The sequence below is a fragment of the Taeniopygia guttata genome, chromosome 18, assembly GCF_048771995.1.
Source record: "Taeniopygia guttata chromosome 18, bTaeGut7.mat, whole genome shotgun sequence".
NCBI classification, from domain to species: domain Eukaryota; kingdom Metazoa; phylum Chordata; class Aves; order Passeriformes; family Estrildidae; genus Taeniopygia; species Taeniopygia guttata.
The window spans coordinates 6,176,268-6,189,042 of NC_133043.1; the positions used below are offsets into that span (position 1 = coordinate 6,176,268).

General features: G+C 47.0%; 1 protein-coding gene across 3 annotated transcripts in view; it reads left to right on the forward strand.

The window, feature by feature from the left end:
* The window catches only part of GAS7 (growth arrest specific 7), a 72,909-nt gene that overhangs the window by 21,002 nt on the left and 39,132 nt on the right, over positions 1–12,775 (forward strand). The window contains exons 1-2 of one of the 3 annotated variants that reach the window (XM_030287555.4): positions 3,108–3,253; positions 6,706–6,829. In XM_030287555.4, the coding sequence (XP_030143415.4) occupies positions 3,221–3,253; positions 6,706–6,829 (157 nt within the window). In that variant the 5' untranslated portion in view covers positions 3,108–3,220. Of the gene's footprint in view, positions 1–3,107; positions 3,254–6,705; positions 6,830–12,775 lie in introns of those variants that run through there. The other 2 variants (XM_030287553.4, XM_030287554.4) reach the window with 2 other exon arrangements.

Genomic DNA, 12,775 nt, shown 5'->3' on the forward strand with positions numbered 1-12,775 from the left:
CTCATTTATGGTACTGATAGAGAAAAATATGCTAGTCCCAGAAGGCTCATTCTCTGCTAACACAGTGCTTTTCATGTACATTACATTAAAGCAAAGTCCTGGGCACATGCCTGTGCCACAGCCAGGAGCTGGGTGGGTGAGAAGGGAGGCTTTTGGCAGCTGTGCATCTGGCTGGAGAGCAGGCAGAGCTGGGTGGGAGGCATGCACAGTGTTCCAGAGCCAAAGGAGACAGAGAGGAGTGCAGAGATAAGGGAGAGTTGGCCACCCGTTCCTCCTGGTCACAGCCACCATCAGCTGGTGGGAGGGTGGCAGAGATGGCATCTGACACAGCAGCAGCTGCACGGAGATACAGGAGTTATTTGGGAAGCAGTGAGGCAGAGTGGCACGGCACAGAGGTAACTTACTGGTACAAAGAGATTTTTAAAACTGGGAGAAATGAGAGCTGCCCAGCTCAGCTGGAATGTGGGCATAGTTCAGCCCACAGCTTGAAGCTCAGCACTCTGAGATGCTCCAGCTCAGCACACAGAGGGGACTGTCCTCTGGGGGACGCGGGCAGGGCCACCCAGGGAGGGTGACTTGTCCCCAGCAGAAGGTGCCATCCTATTCAGCCCGAGGGGAGCTGTGCTGGTTGCTCCGACAACCAGGACAGATCATATGACCCATTCCACTTTCTATATATAAATCTGTTTCACACAGTGTATGGGACTCCATGGAAACCAAATGTTGAGCAAGGAAGGTTGCATAAAAATGAACAAAATACAGAATGACTCAAAGTACGAGGCAGAGAGAGGCTGTGGGTAGGGCCCAGGGGTTTGAGGGTGCCCCAGGCCTTCCCCTGAGGCAGGGCACAGGCTGATAAAGGCATCAGCAGAAGCCAAACACAGACCCCACTTCTTTAACTGCACCATACAGCACTTTCCTGTAGCTAAAGGGGCTCCAGGACAGCTGGAGAGGGACTTTGGACAAGGGCCTGCAGTGACAGAGAGCAGGTTTTGATGAGCTTTTAGGAAGAAATTCTTCACCCTGAGGGTGAGCAAGCCCTGGCACAGATTGCCCAGAGAAGCTGTGGATGCCTCATTCCTGGCAGTGTCCAAGGCCAGGTTGGGTGGACTTGGAGCAGCCTGGGATGGTGGAAGGTGTCCCTGCCTGTGGCAGGGAGGTGGAATGAGAACAGCTTTGAGGTTCTTTCTAGCCCAAACCATTCCATGATTCTGTGCTTCTGCCTTTTCTGCACCAGGACTGACATACATCTTTTCCAAGCTCAGTGGTCACACAAAGTGCAGTTAGAAAGATAAGCTCAGCGTTGTCAGTGCAGTACAAGCTGTTCCCCACAGGACAGAGGCAGTTCTGGGGCAGATTGATGCTGTGTCCTTGCATTGCTCCTTGCAGGGAGCTTCCCCTCCGTAGTTTGCCCTTATTTCTGTCGCCAGTGATTCTCCAGCACTGCAGGGCAGCTGCTTGTTTGGGCACTGTGGCCTTTCCTGGCGCTGCTGGGTCTGCACAGGTGGCAGCAGCAGGTCAGTGTGCTGATCTGCCCTCCAGCCCTGTCCCACAGCCACAGGCTCCTCTTCGTTTACTCCAAGGCTGCATGCTCTGCTTAAACAGGATCATAAAATCACAGAAGAATTTAAATTGAAGGGACTTTTAAAGGTCTCTGTTCCAGCCCCTTGTTCGGAGTTAGATCAGGTTGCTCTAGGCCTGAACTTGTGGGTTTGGGATTGTTTTTCTTTCCTTTCCCTGGGGTTGTGTGTTGGGAATTGCCCCTGGTCTGAGCTCCGCTGGAGCACTGTGCAAGCCCATACATCTTCAGGGAGCTCAGGCTTGTCAACACACAGATGTTTCCTCCCAGGATCCCTCTTTGAAGGAGAATGGGGATTTCCTGCAGTTTGAAAATGGGAAGTCATTTTCCTCTATTGAGCAAGGCAGAATTTGCCTCAGGGTCAAGTCATCATGGATTGAACTGATGTGTGTTACTCCCTGTTACCCCACTTTGCTACATAAAACTCTATTTGGCTTTTTTCCCACCACTGGAACAGAATCTCAATGCCAAGGGCTTTTCCAAAGGAACAGAATGAGTTGGACTGCTGCTAACTTGATCAAGAAGACGACGAAAGATAAGAAAAAGAGAACAGTCAGAAGAGGTGGAGTGGGAGAGGCACTCACCAGCTCCCTGCTGGCTGTGCTGCTCTGTTCTGAGCTGGCCCAGCCAGACAGAAAGTGTCAGAGCTCTGACAGGCTGCTGCTCTTCTTCATGTGCAGCCTCCAGGATGTCTGACCCAGGTGTCCTTCTCTTCAGACATGCTTCCAGACCATCAGGGTATAGCAGCACACGGATGGAACAGTATTTCCTGGTCAGGGTTGTGGTGCTCTGGGGTGGCTCTCTGGCCCACACAGGTTGTCTTCTTCTTGGCATCCCTGGCCCAGTGCCCATGGATGCAGGGGAAGGAGCACAGAGAACGGTCAGGTTTGTGTGCTCTGACCTAAACAGCAAATCCTTCTGCCTCTTATCAGTGCTGCTCTCTTGGATTAGGGGAGTTAAACCTATAGATCTGTTGTTATTCCACGTGCTTGCCTTTGCTATCTCTCTCTCTCATCACTCTTTGGTGCTGAAGAGCACCAGTGCCCTTTCTGCATTTGCTGCTCATTTCTGTTTCCTCTCTGCTGTGCATTTATCAGGAGAATTCCATCCCTGTGTTTCTGCAGGCAGCAGACAAAAACCATCTCTTGTCTGTAGAACCAGACCTGTTGGGTGGCTGGCTCTTCAATGTTCCCCTGCTGCACGGAATTCTGATCTGATTTCGTAGGAAATCTCGTGGGAGAGAAGTGCTTGTGCTGTTGGATTTTAATGTTTTGCAAGACACTTTGATCCCTTTTCCAGGCATCCAATACAGATGGAGGAGGATTTCACTGGGGTCACACGTTCACTGCTCACATTGTTCAGGTTTCCTGTTTCCTCGAGCATGTGTTGCAGACATCCTTTCTGGGTCCAGACTTGCCTGTCCACCACCATGGTGACAGCAGCTGGTGACACTTCCAGCAGTGACAGTGAGGGGAGTGGCTTGAACATTTCTGAGCTCAAAGGCGCTGTGGGAGTTGGAAGGTTTAGAAAGCAGAAGGGACTGAGCCCACCCAGCCTGAGCTGGGGCAGGGGTGTCAGGGTCCTGGCTTTTTCTCTTTATTGGAATACAGCAGAACTTCTAGAAAGAGGCACTTAATCTTGATGGAGGAACCACAAGAAGTGCACAGCTCCCTGGTAAGCCTTGATACTTATCCTCATGATTGGCAGATTTCTTTCAAACTCAGCTTTTCTTCAATGTCCAGTCCCTGCCTGCTGCTCTCTCTTTGCTGGTTTGCAATGCTCTCTGCTGACAGGGAACCTTCTCTCCATGCAGACATCCTCTGTTGTGATTTACTGTTCTCAGAAATTATCTTGGCAATAATTCCCCTAAAAAAAGAACAATAAATCAAAGTAACAGTCCAGTCTTGCTGATCTAAGGAAGAGCTGCATCTACACATCAGTACCTCTAAGCACTTTCCTTGTTCCATGTGGCTGGAACGGGGGTGCCCTGATGGGAGCTGGGTTTGGGAGAGCTCTGAAGCCTTTCCGTGGCTGCTGTGCCACATGTGGAGCTGTGCCAGATGTGGAGCTGTGCCAGATGTGGAGCTGGCCTCTTGGGACACTGCCTGCCAGTTGTCTGTGCTCCCTGTGCAGTCCCATGTCCTGTCTGTGTCCCGGCAGCAGGATTGCCTGTCATCACATGCCACAGTAACCAAGACTTCTCCCACAGAGGTGTGCAAACATGGTCCTGGTTTAACTGCTCATGAAAGAAGAAGGGACTGCAGATGGCCTGGCTGGAACAGGCTTGTGTCTGCTGAGAAAAACAGAGCAAGAAAATCTCCCCTTTTCCTCAGATCACCTGTTTTGGCATAAAAGGGACGATGTGCTACCCACAATGGCCTCTCTGGCACTCATTTCTGATAAAATGGCTTGCTGAGTGTGCCTACACTAGGAGGTTCTTAATCTGCTGTGCACTATAATGCCCAGGCCCATGTGCTTCTATCCCAGATCTCACCTCACACTATGTCAGAACATCCTGGACTCCTACATGAAGAGAATAGGGCTTGTAGTGGTATGGCAAGGGGAAATGGCTTTAAACTGAGAGAAAGCAGGTTGAGATTGAGACATTAAGAAGCAAATGTTTACTGTGGGAGTGGTGAGGCCCTGGCACAGGCTGCCCAGAGAAGTTGTGGCTGCCCCTGGATCCCTGAAAGTGTCCCAGACCAGGCTGGACAGGGCTTGGAGCTTGGGATAGTGGAAAGTGTCCCTACCCATGGCAGGGGGGATGAATGAGATGATCTTTAAGGCCCCTTCCAATCCAAACCAGTTGGTGATTCCGTGATTCTGTGAGGGGAGGGTGGTTAGGAAACCTGTATGAAGTCAAGTTTTGTTTTTTCTTCAGTTCCTCCCCTACGACATTTTCAGTTCCTCTTTCCCCCTAAAGCTGCTGTAGAAGTCGGAGTCCGAGTGTTGTTGGGAGGAGATTGTACTGGGACCAGTTAGGGGCTCTAACACAGAAATGGTCCCAGCATTCAGTGGATCTTCCTCTGCACTCTCCATGGGGGGATGAGTCCTGCCTAATAGTGAGCTGAGTCAAATTCCTGTCTAAAACAAAGGGAAGAGATCCACACATGCTCCATGCTGCCTTGGTTTCAGCTGAGGTACAGTTAGTTTTCTTCCTAGCAGCTGGTAGAGTGCTGAGTTTGGATTCAGTGTGAGAATAATGTTGATAACATCCTGATGTTTTAGTGTAGCTCAGCAATGCTAACCCTAAATGGAGGACTCATCAGTGTCCTGTGCTGTGCCAGCAAGGGGCTGCAGAAAGAGCCAGGACAGCTGACCCACGCTGTCCAAAAGGATATTCCACACCACAGAACGTCATGCCCAGTGTATAAACTGGGGGAGCTGGCTAGGAGGGGCAGAATGCTGCTCAGGGAAGGGCTGGGTATGGGTGTTCAATTGTACTGTGCATCATTTGTCCTTCTTGGGTTTTATTCCTCTCTCTTTTTGTTTCCTCCTGTTTCTTTGTTATTATCATCATTATCGCTATTATTATCATTATCTTTTACTTGATTTCAGTGATCAAACTGTTCTTCTCTCACAAATTTTACTTTTTTTTCTGATTCTCCTCCCTGTCCCAGGGGTGGGAGGCAGGGAGTGGGTGGCTGTGTAGTGCTGAGTTGCTGGCTGGAGTTAAACCACAATACACGCACATAAAAGCAAACTGTTTCCCCATTGTTTGCAAGAACTTCAGCATTTGGCAGTGCTGAGGTTCCCTCTTGACTGTCATTGATAGAGACTGCAGTGCTCACAGCACTTCTTGATAGGCAAAATCAGAAGCAAAAGTAGAACTATTAGTAACCAAAAATCAGAATTAGCAACTGCAAAACATGATGCTTGTGTGATTTTGAAGCGATGCGCATTTTGGCAGGGACTACAGCTGAAACCCTGCGTTAACTTTGTTTTTTATACTGTTTCCATCCAACATTTGCTGGTGTTTACTGTATACCATCCTCATCTGTCTCTTGGTGTAGCCTTTGTTTCAGGATACAGCCATGGCACTCGCCATGTGAAAGACCTCTGCTTTTCCTGCAGTCCAGCAGAGAGACATGAAGCACACTGAAAATGTGACTGAAACGATGTTGGGGCAATTCAGAGGTTCCTTAATCAAACTGCTAATGTCTGTCCTTGCAGGGCTCTGGTGCTGAGTGTGCAAAGTGGAGGAATACCATGGGCCCCTAAAGTGATCTGAGCTTAATGGTGACCTGCTTGGCACATGGAATCACTGTAGGATCCAATTGAGGAGAAGGGGTAGTGGGAATGGAGGGACGTCAGTTCCAGAAGAGAAAGAAAGTGTTGAGTACAGAAACAGTGAGCATGCAGCAAAATTGTGTGAATCTGGATCTTCTGAAACAGAACCCAGGGCTGGATTACCCAAGAGTCCTCTTTATGAGATTTTCACGCACAGCACAGATAGTCTGGTGTATCTTTGTTATTTTCAAGGCCATATAAATGTGAAGGGAGTATGAGGGAACCAACCTGCTGCTGTGTCCTTCCAGAGCTGGTGCACTCCCACACTGCAGAGTTTCCTTTTCTTCAGTGTGCTTTTGCAAACAGTAACAGGGAACCATTCATCCCATGGTGGAGGAGCTGTCCCAGGATTTGTTCCAGTACTCTGTGCCATCCCGAGGAGTTTCCTGGGAGAGAGTCTGGTTTTGTGGTTCAGGTGATGGTGCCTCTGTAAAATAAATTGTGACAGCACGTCCATGATCAGTGCTTTTTTCTCCCCATGGGAAGGTAAAGGAGGGCCAGGTGCCTGCCTCTCTTTCTCAGACACTTGATCATTTCATGCTTTGCATTTTTCTGCTCAACCAGAGTAATTTTCTTGGACAGCTCCACGTGCTCTTGGGACATTAAATACAGCGGGGTTCATTTCTGTCCCAAAGGGTGATTTCTCCAGGGCAACTTTCATCCTGTTCTGCATGAAGCTAGCACAGATGAAGGGAGGAATGGACTGAAATTCTTTGGGTATATTGGAATCTGTAGAATGCCAAACCACATAATTTCCTTCCAGCTGTGTGTCTGGTTAGACTTTACATTATCTAGATATTGACTTAATAGGTTGTTTCTTTTTTTTCTTTTCTCAGCAGAAACCACGAAAGGCAACTCCTCAGCCAGGAGAAGACACCTTGAACGGCCACCTTCCCCCTGGCTGGCAGAGCTACATGTCTCCCCAGGGTCGCAGGTACTACGTGAACACCTTCACAAATGGTAAGTGGGGGTGGTTTCCAGTACATGTTTCACCATAGCAGCACAGATCTGTTTCAGGAAATCATCTTGCTAGTTAATTTGGATAACAAAAGTAGCTGCAGAGCCAAAGTAATTAATATGATCCTGACACTATATGAAAGAAAATACAAGAAGATTATGATACTCTGTCATCTTAATTCTGATCATCAGAAGACATCTGAAACGTTGACAAAAGACAGAGAATGTAAAGTAGAAATGCCCCATCATAAATGTTAAAGATACAGTTTTTACCACATTCCCTATTTCCTTTGCCTGGAGATATTTATGTCTGTATATACACATACATGTAAAGTGGTTTGACAGAGCATCAGATATCACTAAAGCACCATTGGGGAAAAAAGCAACAGTGACCTGGTCAGATTCAGCTTGTCCATGGAGACAAGAAAAACAAACAGATGTAATGGGACAACAGAGACAAAACTTTCAGTCTGTATTTGTGTGTTCTAGTCACTGTCATGTTGGGGAGCAGACCTAACTCATGATCTTGTCATCTGCTCAAGACCTGTCAAACTTGTACCACCTCCAGTTTACCTGAGGCTCTGTATTGACCTGCTCTTCTCATCATGAGCTCACAGCAGCATTGCAAAACAGGGTCTTGTGACCAGCAAATCCACATTTCTTCAGCAAAGAGAATGCTAGATGACATGAAGGAGAGGACAGCAGGAGCTAACCTTGTTCACAGGGAAGTTGCAGCCATCAGGAGTGACCTCTGGCATTCCTTTATCTGACAGAGGAGAGCCATGGGCACCTCATGGTCTGTTCAGGGGCTGATGTATTTTATTTCAAGAAGCTTTTGGCCCAGAATTTTGCGAAATCATTATTTAGTGGAGTTTGATGCACTCTCATCTTATAGGACCCTCTTTCCAGAAGGTTTATTTCCATTTAACCCTGCCTCCATCTGCCTCCATCTCCAAGCAGAGTTTCTCTTGCTGGTGGGCAGCATCCCCTGCACAGCTGGGGAGATATCAGGAGTTAGATACCCCATCCCACTGCAGTTCAAATGCAGGGAAGGAGGTGATTATCCTCAGTTCTGAGCCATCACTGGGATGCACCCATACTCACTGGGTTGAGGCCAGGTGAAAGCAGTAAGAGGCAGAGCCTGTTTCTTTTATGGTAAGAGCTCTTGTCCCAGGGACCCTGCCTCAGAAAGGTGGGGGACTGCGACTGAATTTCTCCAGTGTCAGGCAATTTTGTACTTCCCTCCCAAAAGTTACAAGTAATATAACAAGGGCCAGTTGCCATATCCTGATTGGGAGCTCAGGCCAGAAATCAGATTTCTGATTCCTCTAGGAAGGGAGGATAACTTTGGCACAGGCTGACCAGGGAGGCGGGGGAATCTTTGTCCTTGGAAAATCTCAGAAACTAGCTGCACAGAGCTGTGGCTGATCTGTTGTTAGCAGTGATCCTGCTCCGAAAAACTGGGCTGAAGACTTCCAGAGGTCACTTCCAACCAATCTTTCTCAGGAGAATGCCCAAACCACCTGTGGTTGTGCTCTCAACCATTACAGTGTTGTGTGGTTCTCAGAATAACAGCATGCAATAGAGGGTAGAAGTGGGGTTTCTGTGTTCTGAGCCTTGCTTTAGGGATCACTTATTCAAGTTCTGCTTAGATGAGAATCTCTTCACCAGACTAATCCTAAGCCCAGTTAAGCACTTCCATCATTGAAAGGCTCTGGTGAGAGGAGGTGTGGGACTGTGACTAAACATTTACCCAGCATCCAGGCAGGGTCTGGGGGTAGGGGAACTGTGTGAAGGAAGGCATTTCACTGATGGGCAAACAGGTCCTAAAAGCAACAAAGGCAGTTTGAAAGCTGACCAAAGGGAAAACAAAGCAGGGACCATAGTTAAATTGCAATAAGCTGCTGCAAAACTGTTTGCCAGCTCATCCTCAGAGCATGGTCATCAATGGTCCCTTGTGCAAGGGGGTTTGTACTGGAGGGAATCCTGCAGTGATCTGCCCGAGAATCCATTCTAGGCAGTATTTCCTGTGATGAATGGCATGTTGACATTGAGAGCACTTATTCAAAAAATAACTTTTAACTGGAGCTGGGAGGGAACACGGTGTTCTCTCCTGCACAGAACAGGCTCAGAATTCACAATCACCCTGGAATAGGAGGATGCTGTTCAGTAAAGATGCATTTAAGACAGGAATTAAGTGGCAAAAGCAGGCAATGGAACAGTTTACAGATGAAGACATTGGGGCTCTGGAGGATCTGAAGTTGAGTGAGAGCCAGCAGTGTTGTGCTAGTACAAACCAGCCAGCATTTTCCATTGTATAAATAGGAGTGTTGTCTGTGAGGCATGAAGTAAGCCTGCAACTTTACAAGGAAATTATAATGCCTCAGCTGGAATATTTTATCTTGTTTGGACTCTGTACTTCAGGAAATATGTGAGTCAGCTGGATAAAGCCCAGAAGAGAGTAGCAAAAGTGATGGAAGATGTGGAAAACATAGCCTGTGGGTAAATGCTGAGAGATTGGGGATGTCTGCCCTTAGAAAGCAAAGATGTGTGCAGGGTCATGAAAGCAGGCTTAAAGTGCATCAAATGCCATTTGGGAGAAGGCTGTTTGCAATGCCTGTCATCACCAGAAAATTTTGATTTCAATTTCAATTTTCATCACTAGAGCACATTTCAGTTGCAACCAGGACAGCTAACCCTTCCAAGCTCTGTTGGAAGTGAAGTGTGGGAGTACAGAGTTGCCTGGGAGCCTGCATCACCAGAGCAAGTAATGCAAAACCATGAAAATTCATGGTTGGCTTTCTCTGGGATGGGTGCATGGCAGGGAGCATGGGGGGACACAGCCTTTGAAGAAAGGTCAGCAAGCTAAAGCTGGTGTGGTGGAGCTCTGTGCTGCTCCCCAGATGAACTCTGTGTGTAGTTCTGTGCCCTCCTCCTAAAGACAGGAGGTGTTGGGTGACCTGTTCAACAGCCTGTCTTTCTGACCATGCCTGCTGGTGCATCTTCTCTGACTCAGTGTAGAAGTCTGGATTTGGGTTAAATTGTTTTATTGCTCTTAGTGCTTGAACTACTCAGAGGTGGTAACACAAGTATCCACACACGTTCCTGGGGAGGGGAAGTGGGATTTTAGGGTCAAGTAAAATCTTTATTCTTCTGAGCCTTCAAAATACAGAGATGCCTCCCTTCTTGTGAGGCATTACTGTTATTGTCACCGTTGTTTTCAGTGGTTAACGTCCTTCCACAGTGGGATTATCTGCCTTTGTTGTACATCTCGACCCTGAGATGAGCTCAGCTGGTCAGAGCAGGGTGCTAATAATGCCAGGGCTGTGGGTTTAATCCCCATATGGGCCATTCACCTCAGAATCTGACTTCATAATCCTTCTGGGTCCCTTCCAACTCAGACTATTTTGTGATTTTGTGATCTTATCTGACCGTAACAGTATTCCCACCATGTGTTGTTGTGTGGTCTAATTTTCATTGTCTTTACAGGAAAAAAAACACAAGGAATTGGTTCTAAACTAGAAAGAAATAGAATATAAATGAGACAGTGTTCTTATGTGGAAGAAGAATGTTAGGAAAATCAGTAATGAAGGAATTGGGGTGACCCTGGAACAAACAGATGTGCAGAGATGACAAACAGCACATTCCTGTCTGTCTCCTCGTGATATCCCACCAGATAAACACTTCACATTTATCATCCTTTGAAGCAGGTTCATTCCCAAAACCACTGTAGGGGCCTCTGAGCTGGATACAATCTGCACAATGAAGCCCATGAAATTTCAGTGCACTCAAGGGTTCCTGAGCATGGCTTTGCCACAGGAAGGTTGAGTCTGCACCACTGACATTACAGCTGGGTGCCTGGCATCTGCCCTGTGCAACATCCAGAGACATCCCTGCTTGCCATGGCAAAGCACAAGGCAGAGTGCCCAGAATGCACAGCCACTATGTGGTTAACGAGTTACTCAGTGTCTGTAGGAGGGGTTTTCAATTGTGTGTGGGTGGTAGATTCAGCAAGAAAATATTTCATTATGCTGAAGAAATTCTCTGATGGGCTGCAGCTGCAATACTTCTTGCATTAGTCAAACAATAGCACTCCAGCTACCTTGCCCATCACATTAAAAATGAATTATGTACTTGTGACACCAGTGTTTGTGTGGCTTACTGCCACCTTGTTTTCACAGCTGAGGTCAGCTTAACGTGGCCTGTTCTTATTTCCAGCCTTTCCTTGTCTTTTACCTAAGGTCCTTCCCATTTACTAAACAGCATTTTATCTCCTGGAAAGCAGGACTTCTACTTTCATGTTATCTTGATCCTAATTAAAGTCCTTATATTCTTATAATTACAAGCATCATTAGTGAAATGCCACCTGCAACAGTAAGTTCTGGGGCAGTCCTGAAATGTGTAGCTGAAAGAGGTCATTTTCTTGAAAGGTCTCTGAGTTGAGGGATTTTATTCATGCCTCACCAGCTATGGTCAGCTCCTACTCCAACCAAACTTACAAACTGCAGCTCAAAGAGTAAGTCATCTATGGAGACACCAAAGAGATGTCAAGTGGTTTTATTGCATGTTTTTTCTCATAAAGTTAAAACATTTCAGTGATAATTCCCCTCTGATGCAGGATGCTCTAGCTAAAGGGTGGTGTAGGAGCCTGCCTTGGTGAAGTGGCCTAAAACCTAGAAAAACAAAGCGTGTCTCAGAAAGTGCTGGAAATGGCATTATTATCATTGCTAAGCCTGCAGTGGAGGGCTCACTTTTGTCACATGGTGTTTGCAAAAGGAGGGGCATGGTAGATATCCCAGTAATCATTTTAAAAGATCAAGTGAGAGCTCTTGTCAGCAGCTTTTCCTGTGCTGTAGAGGTGGTGACAAGCACCTCTCCATTCAACATGGCCACACCAATTCAGGAGCTCCTGGATGGTGCCTGTCTCCATGGTGTGTCTTTCAACACTGAGGTCAAAAGCTGTTTGGCAGCCTCTCTTTTATTGAACTGCCTGTGGGATGGAAGTGGGTTTCAGTTCTGACACCTCAACTTTTGCTGACCAAGTTCATGTGCTGCCTGTGCACTTGTGTGCTTGACTCTCGTGTTTGATGCAGGTGCAGAGAGATTTGCATTGGTGAGTTCTGCCTGCTTTTTTTGTCTCTTTTTATTAGGTATAATGAGGGAAGTAAAGGCCACATCCTGGGAGGCCCACGGAGGAGTGTGAGGTCACCGTGTTGCAGTGCAGAGGCTCAGGCATGGGCTGGTGGTTTGGGCATTTTGAGCTGACACTGGTACAGGTGACCCACGCAGGAATTCAGTATTGCAGGGCTTAGTGGACCAAATGAGGCTCCATGAGGTACTCCCAGACAGGACTCTGCCTTTGCTGGATCAGACAATGCATTGTCTCTCAACAAGCCTTCTCTGTGTCTCTGTAAAAAAAAGTCATCCCCCACTCACTTCTAATCATGACTAAGCTGCAGAAAAATTTGTAATGTCACAGTTTTACCTTGGTAAACATAGTTGCTTCCAGTAGATGGCATTCCAGCAGTGCAGTCCTGATCCAGATTAGTTCCTGTCTTTACTTGAGCTGCCAAAATAATTTCTGCACAGAAGTGGGCTTTTTTTTCCTCCCAATGCTCAAAATAAATGGAGTTAAAACACTCTTGGTAATTTCCTACCTAATTAAATAGGTTTTTTCTATTTAATGCATTTTATAGCTTTTTTTTAAAATTTTCTTTTTCAATGTGCTTAACTCCAGAGTAATTTTACTTTGGAAAATTTGTCAAGAGACTGAATGTTTTGGATTAGATTCACAAATCTGCTAACCACTGGGCACTGCTGTTTCATGTGTGAATTTTCTGCCCTCAAGTTCTGTGTCTGGGTCCTCTGTGTGACAGAGGGGAAGAATGAGGCAGTGCACAGCAGCTCCACAGCAGGCAAAGCAAAGAGCAGTTACAAGAAGCAGCTGGT